The sequence below is a fragment of the Sorex fumeus genome, unplaced genomic scaffold (genome assembly GCF_029834395.1).
Source record: "Sorex fumeus unplaced genomic scaffold, SorFum_2.1 ptg000061l, whole genome shotgun sequence".
NCBI lineage: Eukaryota > Metazoa > Chordata > Mammalia > Eulipotyphla > Soricidae > Sorex > Sorex fumeus.
In genome coordinates, this window is record NW_026606118.1 from 57,996,348 (window position 1) to 58,008,837 (window position 12,490).

General features: G+C 59.2%; 2 protein-coding genes across 2 annotated transcripts in view; one reads left to right on the forward strand and one right to left on the reverse strand.

Annotated features, from left to right (window-relative positions):
• Nucleotides 1-12,490, forward strand: part of DLK2 (delta like non-canonical Notch ligand 2) — a 442,344-nt gene that overhangs the window by 393,594 nt on the left and 36,260 nt on the right. The window lies entirely within an intron of this gene.
• The window catches only part of PTK7 (protein tyrosine kinase 7 (inactive)), a 71,690-nt gene that overhangs the window by 18,674 nt on the left and 40,526 nt on the right, over nucleotides 1-12,490 (reverse strand). Inside the window, exons 2-12 of the mRNA XM_056126334.1 lie at nucleotides 10,420-10,707; nucleotides 8,720-8,822; nucleotides 7,879-8,069; nucleotides 7,627-7,777; nucleotides 6,831-6,979; nucleotides 6,386-6,652; nucleotides 3,119-3,252; nucleotides 2,879-3,014; nucleotides 2,645-2,764; nucleotides 291-440; nucleotides 40-190 (exon numbers count right to left, since the gene is read on the reverse strand). Coding sequence (XP_055982309.1) covers nucleotides 40-190; nucleotides 291-440; nucleotides 2,645-2,764; nucleotides 2,879-3,014; nucleotides 3,119-3,252; nucleotides 6,386-6,652; nucleotides 6,831-6,979; nucleotides 7,627-7,777; nucleotides 7,879-8,069; nucleotides 8,720-8,822; nucleotides 10,420-10,707 — 1,840 coding nt within the window. The remainder of the gene's footprint in view (nucleotides 1-39; nucleotides 191-290; nucleotides 441-2,644; nucleotides 2,765-2,878; nucleotides 3,015-3,118; nucleotides 3,253-6,385; nucleotides 6,653-6,830; nucleotides 6,980-7,626; nucleotides 7,778-7,878; nucleotides 8,070-8,719; nucleotides 8,823-10,419; nucleotides 10,708-12,490) is intronic.

Consider the following 12,490-nt stretch of genomic DNA (forward strand, 5'->3'; position numbering starts at 1 on the left):
CCCAGGGCAGGGGCGCACGTGGGGAGCCAGCGGCCCTACCTGGGTCCCAGCTTGGTGGGGTCCAGGATGCGGTCCTTGCCCTTCCACTGGATGAGGGGCGTGGGGTCCCCCTGGGCCTCGCAGCGCAGCAGGGCTGTGTGGCCCTGGTACACGGTCGTGCGCTCCGGCTTCACCTTGAAGGTGATGAAGACTGGATGGGAAGAGCGAGAGGGGCGGTGAGCGCCGGGCCGGCGGGTCGGGCTGCCGCCACGGCACCCACCAGCTCCACCCGGGGCCCGGCCATGTGGCACCTGCCACGGTGAGTTGGACGTGGGCGCGGATCTGGCCTTGCAGTCCGTTGGAAGCGATGCAAGTGTAGTTGCCGGCGTCCTCCCGGGTCACCTTGGCGAAGTGCAGGGTCCCGGCGTTGTCTGTCACCCACTCCGGGAGGCTGCTCCCATCTGCAGGGGCCACAGAGGGCGGTCAGGGGCCACGGCCAAGCGGCTGGCAATACACGGACCCAGTCCACACTCCTCAGCCAGGCACAGAAGTCCCCATTAATCAGTTTTCCGTCTCCTCTTTCTAGAACCTTCTAGAATGTTCTATTTCTGCCAAACTGGGGTTCTGACAGTGCCTTGTCTTGGCCTTATGTTAACCCACTGCCCGCTCCTCCTTCCTTCCAGAACCCTGTCCTGGTCTTTGCCCATTCCCCTACCCTCCAAGACCACCCCCACAGAAAGTTCCCCCAGGTAATTCCAGTGGGGAGAACGACTTTCTCTTCAATATGTACCGTCTCTCTCACTGCGTCCACAGAAAATAAAAATTGGTCCAGCTCTTTAAAAAACAAAAAAACAATCTGGCAGTCTTCTTCAGGGGCTGTAAAAATGTGCATGCCCTTTTATACATAATAATTCCATTCTGGGAATCTTTCCCAAAGGAAATAAACCCAAATCCATAAAAAAAAAAAACCTCTGGCTTAAAGATGTTTATGGCAGCAATAAAAAGGGGAAAGAAGGAGAGGAGAAAAGGGGTGAGGCAGGGTGGGAACCAGTTACAGTGCAGAGCAGCAATCGTTAGGGACTATTTCTGTATCTTACAGTACACACAAACATCGAGATACTAGAATTATTTTAACCTATGTCTATGTATGAAATCACTGGGAAATGCGTAAGAATTTTAAAGCTCCTTTTAAGTTAAAAAAGGATTAAAATGAGGGGCTGGAGAGATAGTTCAGTTGGCTGGGGAGTGTTTGCCTTGCATGTGGCCAACCATAGTTTGATTCCCAGCACCACATATGAACCCTTGAGCACTGCCAGGAGCGATCCCTGAGCATTGAGCCAGGAGTAAGCCCTGAGCACCACAGGGTGTGGCCCAAAAAACAGAAAAATAAAATACACTACCTGCTTGTTTTTTTTTGTTTTTGCTTTTTGGGTCACACCCGGCGATGCTCAGGGGTGACTCCTGGCTCTGTACTCAGGAATCACTCCTGGTGGTGCTCAGGGGACCACATGGGAAGCTGGGAATTGAACCTGGGTCGGCTGCGTGCCAAACGCCCTACCCGCTGTGCTATGTCTCCAGCCCCCCCCTTTTTTTTTTAAATGCCACACCTGGTCGTGCTCAGGGGTTACTCCTGGCTCTGCACTCAGGAATCACTCCTGGCGGTGATCGGGGGACCCTATGGGATGCTGGGAATTGAACCTGGGTCAGCCGCGTGCAAGGCAAATTCCCTACCTGCTGTGCTATCACGCCAGCCCCCACCCCTGCTTCCTTTATAGCCCCAATTTTTGAGCTACACGCAGCGATGCTCGAGGTTTTCTCCTGGCTCTGGAGCTCAGAAATTTCTCCTGGTGAGGCCTGGAGGACCATAAGGGATGCTGCGATTTGAACCCAGACTGCTGCCCTCTGTGCTGTACTGCGTCTCCAGCCCCTGCTCCCTTGGTTCTAGTTAAGTATGACTTACTTGTGTGAGAACATACACCATCAAGTCGCCCTAGCAAGGCGAATAGATCCAGGAGGGCAGGGCAGGGGAGGCGTCTGTTTGCCTTGTACCCGGCCAACCTGGGTTTGATCCCGGGCATCCCATATGATCCAAGCACTGCCAGGAGTGACTGCTGAGTGCAGAGCCAAGAGTGACCCCTGCCGGGCGTGATCCAAAAAGCCCCCCCCCCCACACACACACACCCCCACCGGCCACAAATAATAGAAAAAAACCAAACAGACCCAAAAGGTCCAGAGACAGTACAAAACCCTGAGTGTAAGCTTTGCATCCATGAGGCCTGGGTTCTACCCGGTTCTGCCTGGCCCGGGAGCACTGAGCGAGGAGTAGCTCTCGAGCTCCGCCAGCATCTGGGGCCCTCAAATAAATAAAAGATGTGCAGAGAAAGAGGCCAGAGACACAGAGATGCCGGGGCGAAGGCGCTTTCTCCTCCCCTTTTCATCCAGTGCCCAAGCCCAGTTCTGGGCTGGAGGGAGGAGGGCTCCGGGGAGCACGGCATCCCTCCTCCCCAACCCTGGCTGTCCTACCGCTATCAACCACCCTCTGGTGCCTGGGATTCGGCCTCCCACTGGACCACAGGTCAGAGGACATTTTCTCATCGTCCCCAGAGTTCCCTGCAGTCCGGGGCCCATCCTGCCCGCCCCTCAGCCCTGCCCTCGGGGTACCCACCTGCCCGAACCCACTTTATAGTGGGCTTCTCACGGCCGGTGGCAGAGCAGGCCACCGTAGCCTCCTTGTCGAACTCCATGCACTGCTGCGGTCGGGGCGGCGGCGTGAACTTGAGCTTTTCTGTTTCCGCCGGGGAAGAAGGCGGGAGTGGGGGGGACGGACATGGAGTCAGCTGAGAGGGAGGAGGAGCGGGCCCAGGCCCCACCCCCGAGGCTCCCCTTTGCGAACGCTCACCCAGGACTTGCACCCGTGCCTGGGCCTCGATGCTGCCAGCCAGGGTGCTGCTCACACAGCGGTACCAGGTGCCGTCGTAAACCTCCACGCTGTTGATGCGCAACGTGCCGTTCCTGGAGACCTCAAACCGCGAGTCCTGCAGCACGGGAGTGGACCCTGGCTCAGCCTTGGGCCCGCGCCTGAGGGAGGTGGGGGGGGGACCGGGAGGGGTACCCCGTGCGCGTGGACGGCCCTACTCACCTCGGAGATAAGCATCTGGTTGCGGTACCACACGACGGTGGGCTTGGGGGTGGCCTCCGTCAGACAGTGCAGGTACCCCGGCTTGCCCTCCTCCAGCTGGCTGTCCTGAGGCCTCCTCAGCCAAGTGGGCACAGCTAGGAGGGGACAAGGACGGCCGGTCAGCCTGGCAGCCGTGCCAAGGAACCAGCCTCAAGAAGTCTCTGTTGCGAGGCCGGAAGGACAGGGCAGCGGGACGGCGTCTGCCTGGCATGCGGCTGGCCCGGGTTTGAACCCCCGGCATCCCATATGGAACCCTGAGCATGACCCGGGGGTGATCCGGGAGTGCAGAGCCAGGAGCAAGCTCTGAACATCACTGGGGGTGGCCCCAAAACCAAGAAGAAAAAGAAAAGAAAAAGAAAGCAAGACTGTCATTTTTTTCACTTTAGGCAAATAGTTTTTCCGTTTTGGGGCCACGTCGGGGTTGGTGCTCAGGCTGTTCCTGGCTCAGGGCGCCCCCTGGCGGTGCTGGGCTCCTGCAGAGATGCAACACCCCTCTACAACCTCTCGGGCCCTCAAAATAGAATTGGGGTGCGTGGGCAGAGGCTATAGCAGGGGGAGTTTGCTGGGGTTCGAGCCATAAGCCAGGCAAGGGCCTTATGGCCTCTTCCAGTTCTGGGGGCCCCAGATCTAAGATCAAGGAGCTCAAGGAGCACAGCCAGGGCGGCAGGGGGCTGCGTCCTGGGGCTACACCATGCCCCCTACACAGTGGCAGGGCAAAGACACACTCAAGGACCTTTGCACGACTATGCAGGATGCACTGTCCGCTCTAGACTGACAGGAGGGAGGGAGTGCTCCGCTTTCTTTTCTTTTTTTCGTGTGTGTGTGTGTGTGTGTGTGTGTGTGTGTGTGTACGCGCATGTGTTTTCTCCTGCCACTTTCCAGGGATCCCTGCTCCGTTTCTGATGTAAGATTCCGTATCTGGTCCCACTCCTGACCTAAGCACTTCAAATCCGTCCTTCTGGTGATTAGAGAGACATCTGGGTGTGGGATTTGGGAAGCCATGAAATTCAACCTATAAATGTCTATGTCTGTGGCCTCTACATGCAACACCCCCCCCACACACCCACACACCCCCCACAAGCACCCTAAACACACACCACATACCCCCATACCCCACACACTCCAAACCCCACACACACCACACACACACACCATACACCCCATACCTCCCACACACCCACCACACACAGATCACAAACACCCCATACACACACCACACACCCCCATACCCCACACTCTAAACCTCAAACACACCCGACACTCCCCCCACACCACAGGCCCCCCTACACACCCCACACAAACCACACACTTGACACACACACCGCACACACCCACACACATACCCCACAGACCCTCCCCACCCTACACATCACATCCTCCACATCACACCCCCATACACATCACACACCCCTCAGACTCCCCCCACCACAACCCCCCACTCCACACCCCCACCAATACCCCACACCATACACACACACCCTTAAAAGAGAATAAATTATGACAATGTAGTGGTATAAGACATAGTTCTAAATGTTTTTCTTCCTTTTTCCAATTTATGTTCCTGGGCCACACACGGCTGTGCTGAGAGCCTCCTCCTGTTTCTGTGCTCAGGGATCACTGTGGCAGGGCTCCGAGACCATATGCAGTTCCGAGGATGAAACCCAAGACGGCCACATGCAACATAGCCTGCCGTACTCGCTGGCCCCTAAATTGCTTCTTCATGTGTTTTTATTACTGTTTTTGTGCAATGCATGTCTACTTTTTTTATCTAATAATAAAATCCTTAAAATAGACAACTGTTACAGGAAGAGAGCCAAAATGTTTTAAACGTATGAAAAATACATTTTATGAAACTGTATCATCAACCTCAAGAAATTTTGGCCCAAAAGACAGAAGAAGGGTTAAGGTATTTGCCCCCGAGCACTGCCAGGAGAGATTCCCTAGTGCGGAGTCAGGAGGAGCCCCGGAGCACTGCCAGGTGTGCCCCTCACACACCGGGGAAAAACAAAAAGGGAAGAAGAAGAAAAAAGATCAAGCAAACTGATCTCTGCACTGCAGTGAGTCTCCTCTGCATGCCGAGCCGTCTGCTTCCCCGGGCTGGAGCGATAGCACAGTGGTAGGGCGTTTGCCTTGCACACAGCCAACATGGCCGACCCGAGTTCGATTCCTCCGCCCCTCTCGGAGAGCCCGGCAAGCTACCGAGAGTATTCGATATGCCAGACACAGTAACAACAAAGTCTCCAATGGAGACGTTACTGGGCCCGCTCGAGTAGTACATTTACCAAATCAAAATATAGTCAAAGATGGGCTGGAGAGATAGTACAGCAGGTAGGGCGTTTGCCTTGCACGCGGCCGACCCGGGTTTGATTCCCAGCATCCCATATGGTCCCCTGAGCACCGCCAGGAGTAACTCCTGAGTGCAGAGCCAGGAGGAACCCCTGTGCATTGCCAGGTGTGACCCAAAAAGCAAAAAAAAAAAAAAGTCAAAGAATACAGTCCTTGTGTGCGTGTTGTCTGAGTGCGGGATGCTCAGGGACTACACCTGGCTCTGCGCTCAGGAGTGACTCCTGGCAGTGCTATTGGGGCATCTAAGTGCCAGGGATCAAACCTGCCCCAAGAAGGCAAGCACCTAACCCCTCCCTGTGAGGATCGCTCTGGCCCCATAGTGGGAGAAATCTTCCAGGTATTACAAACAAAATCACCGCCTCTAAACTGTCCACCATCACCTTCCCAAAGCAGAGAGACAAACATCTTTTTTTGCCTTGTTTTTGGGTCACACCGGGCGGCGCTCAGGGTTTACTCCTGGCTCTGCATTCATGAGTCACTCCTGGTAGTGCTCAGGGGACCACATGAGATGCGGGGACCGAGCGAGCGCCTTACCTTCCAGACTATCGCTCCAGCCCCAAGAAACATCTTGACTTTACCTCTTTACTAGAAGTAAAGAATAGAATTCCTCTTTCTGACTCCCTAGTGTGGATGAAGGGACTTATTAAGCCATCACTGGACAAAGAGACAGAGCCTTAGCAAGGGGAAGTGGGTTCCCAGGGTGGCCACAGGCCCAGAGCTCGGAGCAGGACCCGTCTCCAGATGCCCATTGGTGCCCACCTCCCTCCAGCACCCCCTGCAGCCCCCCATCCCCCAGCCCGCAGACCTGAGCGGGGGGAGTCTCCGTACCCTCACACCCGGCTCCCAGGACTTCCTGGGGCCACCCCCTTGGGAAACACTCACTGGCCACGGTGACATTCACATCCTGTCGCCGCTGGCCAGCCAGGTTGGCGGCGTGGCAGGTGTAGACCCCGGTGTCGCTCTCGACGGTGCTGGCGAACACCAGCTCGTGGCCCTGCTGGTAGACTCTGCCGTGGGCGGGCAGCCGGGCCCCCGCGTGCTCCCACCACACCTGCGGCTCTGGCAGACCGCGGGGGGGCGAGCAGGCCACACGCTCCTCGATGCCAGCCGTGAAGACCCGAGGCTCGAAGGGGGAAAGGTCGTCGATCTCTGCGGGGGGGCGTGGGCAGAAGGGAAACGGGGCCCCACTCAGCACGTCTCAGGGTGCTCAAGGCTCGCTCAGGGGGAGCCTGTGACCCTTTGTGGCAGCAAGCCCGCCCCCCCCCCCCGCTGGTCCTGTGTCCCCCCCCCACCCGCTTCGTCTTCCCCCGCCAGGCCCAGGACCCACCTGCCAGGTGCAGTGTGGCCTCCAGCACAACGGGCGGGCCCCTCAGCCCCTGGCCCACGCAGCGGTAGACGCCGGCATTGCGCGGTCGGACCTGGGTGAGCAGCAGGGAGCCGTTGGCGAACACGGTGGCTCTGCGCAGGTGCGGGGGGCTGGAGTGTGGAGAGAGCGAGGGGGGTGAGGTCAGCGGGGATGGGTGGCCAGGGGTGTGGGGGAGGTCGCCGTGCTGGTGTGAGACCCAGCGAGGTACCCATAAGAGATGGACCAGTCCCAAGTGCAGGGGAGGACACAGGAGCCCCCCCCTTAGCAGTCAGCAGAGAAACTGGCGAGGTGGTCCTCAGGGCTGCAGTGGGGGGAGGAGGGGAGTCTGATCCCCCCAACCTAGGGCACCCACAAGGATGGGTGGTCTTGTGAGGTCCTTGAAAGAAGGGCTGGCTCCTCCCAGCACCTTCTGGAAGAGAGAGAGAGAGAGAGACAGAGAGAGAGAGAGAAAGAGAAAGAGAGAGAGTGTGTGTGAATCTTGCGACCTGGAGCCTTCCTAAGCAGGTCCCCTGTATCCCTCCATGCCTGGATGCGTTGGGGTGAGCGGAGCCACCACTCACTCACGGTGTGTGGTCCCCTTTGGGATAAGTGGAAAAAAGTCCTTCCTCTGAGGGGGACCCGAAAGGCAAGACATTCTACTGCCACCTACTGGCTGCATGTGGCAGCGCGCATACAGACCCAGGCCTGCAGCCGGCCCTCAGTGCAGGGGGGTCCCAGCTCGCCAGAGCGGCCCCCCTCCGGTCCCCTCAAGCCTTACCGACTGCGGTTCCCGATGGGAGTCTCGTCCTCGAAGACCCACTGCAGGCTGGGGGCGGGCTGGGCGGAGAACTGACAGTGGAACATGGCCTCCTCGTTCCGTGCCACCACCACATCCTGCGGCGCCAGGACCACCCTGGCAAAGCTCTCATCTGCGGGGCGAGCGGCAGGAGGGACACCAGAGCTGCCAGGGGCCACCCGCCCAGCCCCCCCCACAACCGCCTCGCGTCTCCTGCTGCCCGCCCCGGCTCACCTGCCACGGTCAGGGTGAAGTTCTCCGTGCTGCAGGCCTGGCCGAAGGCGTTGTGGGCGCAGCACGCGTAGACGCCGCTGTGCTCGGGCCCGGCCGGCCGCAGGGTCAGGTTCCGCTCCCTGCTGCTGACCGTGTGGTTGCTCTGCCCATCCGAGATGGGCACCCCGTCGCGGAACCACTGGTAGGTGGGCCTGCAGGGTCGCGGGGGGAGGGGGTGGCAGCAGCAAGATGTGGGGAACAATCAGAGGCCAGCAGCAAGATGGGGGGACAGACAGAAGTCAGGGGGAAAGGGGCAGAAGAAGGGGGCGCGCCGGGGCGGCCGGCCGCCTGCGTTTTACACAGCGGTAGTGGAGACCGGGAGGGAGAAGGGCTAGGCACCGTCCGGAGGCGGGCTGGAGCGATAGCACAGAGGGTAGGGCGTTTGCCTTGCAAGCGGCCAACCCGAGTTCGATTCCTCCACCCCTCTCGGAGAGCCTGGAAAGCTACCGAGAGTATCTCGCCCACACGGCAAAGCCTGGCAAGCTCCCCGTGACGTATTCGATATGCCAAACACAGTAACAACAAGTCTCACGATGGAGATGTTACTGGGCCCGCTCGAGCAAAATCGATGAACAACGAGAAGACAGTGACAGTGACCGTCTGGGGGTCAGAACCAAGAAGGTATTCTAGACTTGCTCAGAGGCTATGGCACCCCAACCCAGGACCCCTGGGGCTGGCATGGGGTAGCCTCAGGGGAGGTTGTAGGATGATGTCCCTGGATTGGGACCATCTGGGGTCAGGAGAAACGTCTCAACCTGTGCAGAGCCTGCTCCGGCCCCTGCCCGCCCTGGCCGCTCCTTACCGAGGATGGCCATCCACGTGGCAGCGTAGCATGACCTGCGTCTGGGGCTGGATCTCAGAGACCGAGGCTGGGTGCTTGAGGACCACGGGTCCCGCCTCGATCCCTACAGAGGTGGGGGAGCAGGGCGTGAGGGGTGTGGACAAGGCGAGCTGCCACTCCCCAGCGGCTCAGACGGGGCTCCCAGCACGTGGCCTTCTGCCCCAGGCGTTTCCGAGAGTGTCCGGAAGATACAGAGTCTCAAGAAAATCCAAAGGCAGAGGGTTGGAGCAATAGTACGGCAGGTTCCCGGCATCCCATAGGGTCCCCCAAGCACCAGCACGAGGAACTCCTGAGTGCCCAGCCAGGAACAGTCCCTGAGCTCTGCCAGGTATGATCCAAAATGGAAAGGAAAAAAAAAAAAAAGAGTGATTCCTGAGCAGAGAGCCAGGAACAAGCCCTGAGCACTGCTAGGTGTGCCCATAAATAAAAGGAAAAGAAAAAAAAGATTTGAAGGAAGGAGCCAAGGAGCTGGCGTGTGAGGTCCTGGATTCTATCCCAGGTACGGTGAAAAAAATTTTTTAATTGGACTGGAGCGATAGCACAGTGGGTAGGGCGTTGGCCTTGTACGCGGCCGACCCAGGTTCGATTCCTCCGCCCCTCTCGGAGAGCCCAGCAAGCTACTGAGAGTATCTTGCTCACATGGCAAAGCCTGACAAGCTACCCGTGATGTATTCAATATGCCAAAAACAGTAACAAGAAGTCTCACAATTTGTTGTGAGATGTTACTGGTGCCAGCTCGAGCAAATCAGTGAACAACAGGGAGGACAGTGCTACAGTGCTAATTGAACTGGAGAGACCGCACAGGAGGGAAATGCACTTAACATGTATGCAACAGTGTATCCAAGACCGTGGTTCAAATCCCTGGCACCACATCTGGTCCCAAGTGTTGGAACTGATCCCTGACCAGGAATGGCTCCCCGCTCCGCAAAAAAAAAATTTAAAAAAAATAAATAAAAATAATTAAACAAGTCTGAAGAAAGCAAAGAAACCGTCGGGGGGAAAAAAATAGATCTCTGGAGGCCAGGAGGGAGAGTGCGGCAAGGAAGGCTTGCAGACATTTTTATCTAAGGCACCATTTCTGGTCCCCTGGGCCGGGTAGGAGTGATCCCTGGAGCATGGTCTATTAAACAAAAGAATAATACCGCCCTTACGGGCTGGAGCGATAGTACAGTGGGGTAGGGTGTTTGCCTTGCATGCAGCCAACACGGGTCCAATTCCCAGCATCCCATATGGTCCCCCAGCACTGCCAGAAGTAATTCCTGAGTGCAGAGTCAGGAGTGACCCCTGTGCATCGCTGGGTGTGACCCAAAAGGCAAAAAAAAAAAAGACAAAGTGGGACTGAAGCGATAGCACAACAGGTAGGGGTTTGCCTTGCACGCAGCTGACCGGGGTTCGATTCCCAGCATCCCTTATGGTTCCCTGAGCATCGCCAGGAGTAATTCCTGAGTGCATGAACCAGGAGTAACTCCTGTGCATTGCCGGGTGTGACCCAAAGGAAAAAAAAAAAGGATAAACCCGCGAGGGCCAGGGCTGGAACCCGCAGCGGAGCGCTGGCCAGGCCTGCGTGAGGCGCTGGGGTGGACAGAAGGGTGGCCCGCCCACTTCTGGGGGACTGCACCCGGGACTGGCAGGCAGGGGGTGGGAACGGGGTGGGCCCTCACACTTGATGTTGAAGGTGGCGTTGGCGCTGCGGGCCTCCTCTCCGGTGCTGTTATCCCGAGCCACGCACTGGAAGGTCCCCGAGTCCTGCAGGCGGTCCACGGCGGTGAAGCTCAGGCTGCTGCCCTGCGCGAAGCGGCGCTCCGTGTCGCGCACCGGGGCCCCGTCCAGCAGCCAGGACACGTGCACGGGGCCCGGCGCCTCCACCTCGCAGCGGAGCAGCGCCCGGCGCCCCTGCAGCGCATCCTGGGAGGAAGGCTCCTTGATGAAGATGAGGGAGGCGTGCGCGCCTGCAAGGGGGACACCAACGGGCAGGGTCAGGGAGGGCTGGGCGCCGCGCGCAGGCGGCACCCTGACGCTAGGGGGCGCTGCGGGACAGCAGCCGCTGGACAGACCCAGGACCGCTCACGCCCGGGGATGGACAGACGGATAGGGCATGTGTATGCCTGGCAAGTCCCACCTGACCTAGGCTGAATGAAATCCCGGTCACCGCACAGGGGCCCTCGGACCCCATTCCTAAGCACAGAGCCAGGTCGCCTCTGAGCACCACTGAGGCCTCCCCTCCAGCTGCAAGGCAGGGACAGGCAGCCCTCTGGGGCGGTGGACGCGTGGGCTCTCTAGGGGACGGGGCTTTGCACACCCACGGCAGACCAGGAAAGGTCTGCCTCAGCAGCAGGGCAGAGCCCCGCGCCCCTCACCCCCCACCTCCATGAGTCAGGGCACGGAGCCACGTTTGCAGGTAACTCAGAGCAACTGTGAAATGATCCTGCACTGGTGCTCATGGAGGGGACAGACGTGGCCACAAGTCAAGGAGTGGGGGGAACAGTGCAACTAGTTGTGCAGTGTCTTCAACACGCTGACTCGGGTTCGATCCCTGGTATCAGACCCCTCAGGAGTAATTCCTGAGTGCAGAGCCAGGACTAACCCCAGAGCATCACCGGGTGTGGCACTCCCCCCCTCAAATAAAAAAAGCGAAGGAGGGAGCCTTGAGTCACCAGACCCTACCGCCCCCAGTGTCCAGTGCCCCAGCCCAGGGGCAGCCAGTGTCCTCTAGCACAGGAGTGAAGCTTTCCTTTCTCCTTGACCCTCTTTGATTTGTTGATCACATCGGGCGGTGCTCAGGGCTGACTCCTGGCTCTGCACTCAGGGTTCCCTCCTGGCAGTGCTCAGAGGACCATCCGAGAGGTCAGGGATCGACCCAAGGCCAGTGCCCGCCCGCCAGATGGTCCCACCACAGCTTTCGGAGACATGTCAGGCCGTCCCAGACCCAACTGTCCCTTGGACCCGCGAGGGACTGGGGCGAGCCAAGCTTCCAGGCTGGCACCTGGTTCTGCTCGAGGCCCACACCACTAGGGGTCAGCTCTGGCCAGGCGGGGGGGGGGGGGGCTGCACCCCAAGGGGAGAACAAAGGGTGGAGGAGAGGGCAGGGCGGGGAGAGTGGCATGGTGACCGCCGTGAGCAGGAATGACCCGGCCTCTGTTGTGGCCCACGCAGGTGCCTCCGCCCCGTGCCAGCAGCCCCAGCCGCCCGCCAGGGTAGGTGTTGGCAGGGAAGGGGACGGGCTTCCCCCTCCTGCAAGGAGAAACGGGCCCCCTATGGCATCCACCATAAAGCACAGCAGCCTCTGGCCCACGGGGAGCCCGGCCAGGAGAGGAGGAAGAGGAGGGAGAGGGCCCTGGCCTCCAGCTCTTTCCAAACACCCCATGAAATCCCAGCCCCAAGGGGTGGGCCGTGCGCCCAGGCGTCTGCATGTGGAGCTACTGCCCAAGAACCAGGGTCCCCCCAACAGTGGCAGCAGTAGGGAGCCCCCGGCCTACGATCACATCCCAACGTGGTCAGAGGGCCGAGCAAGAGGTAGAGGGGTGGTCAAGCCCCTCACACCCTCTCAGTGGGGGGGGGGGGTGCGCGGAAGTTCCCAGTGCAGGACTGAGAACCCCCCCCCCGCACCCGACACCCCCACAGCCCAGGGCCCTGCCCATGCGGCAACCCCCCGCCCCACCCCGTCCGGCAACTTCCATCCAACCCCTGAGTACAACAGTTGGGTAAACTGAGGCCCCCAGGCATGGAGGGATT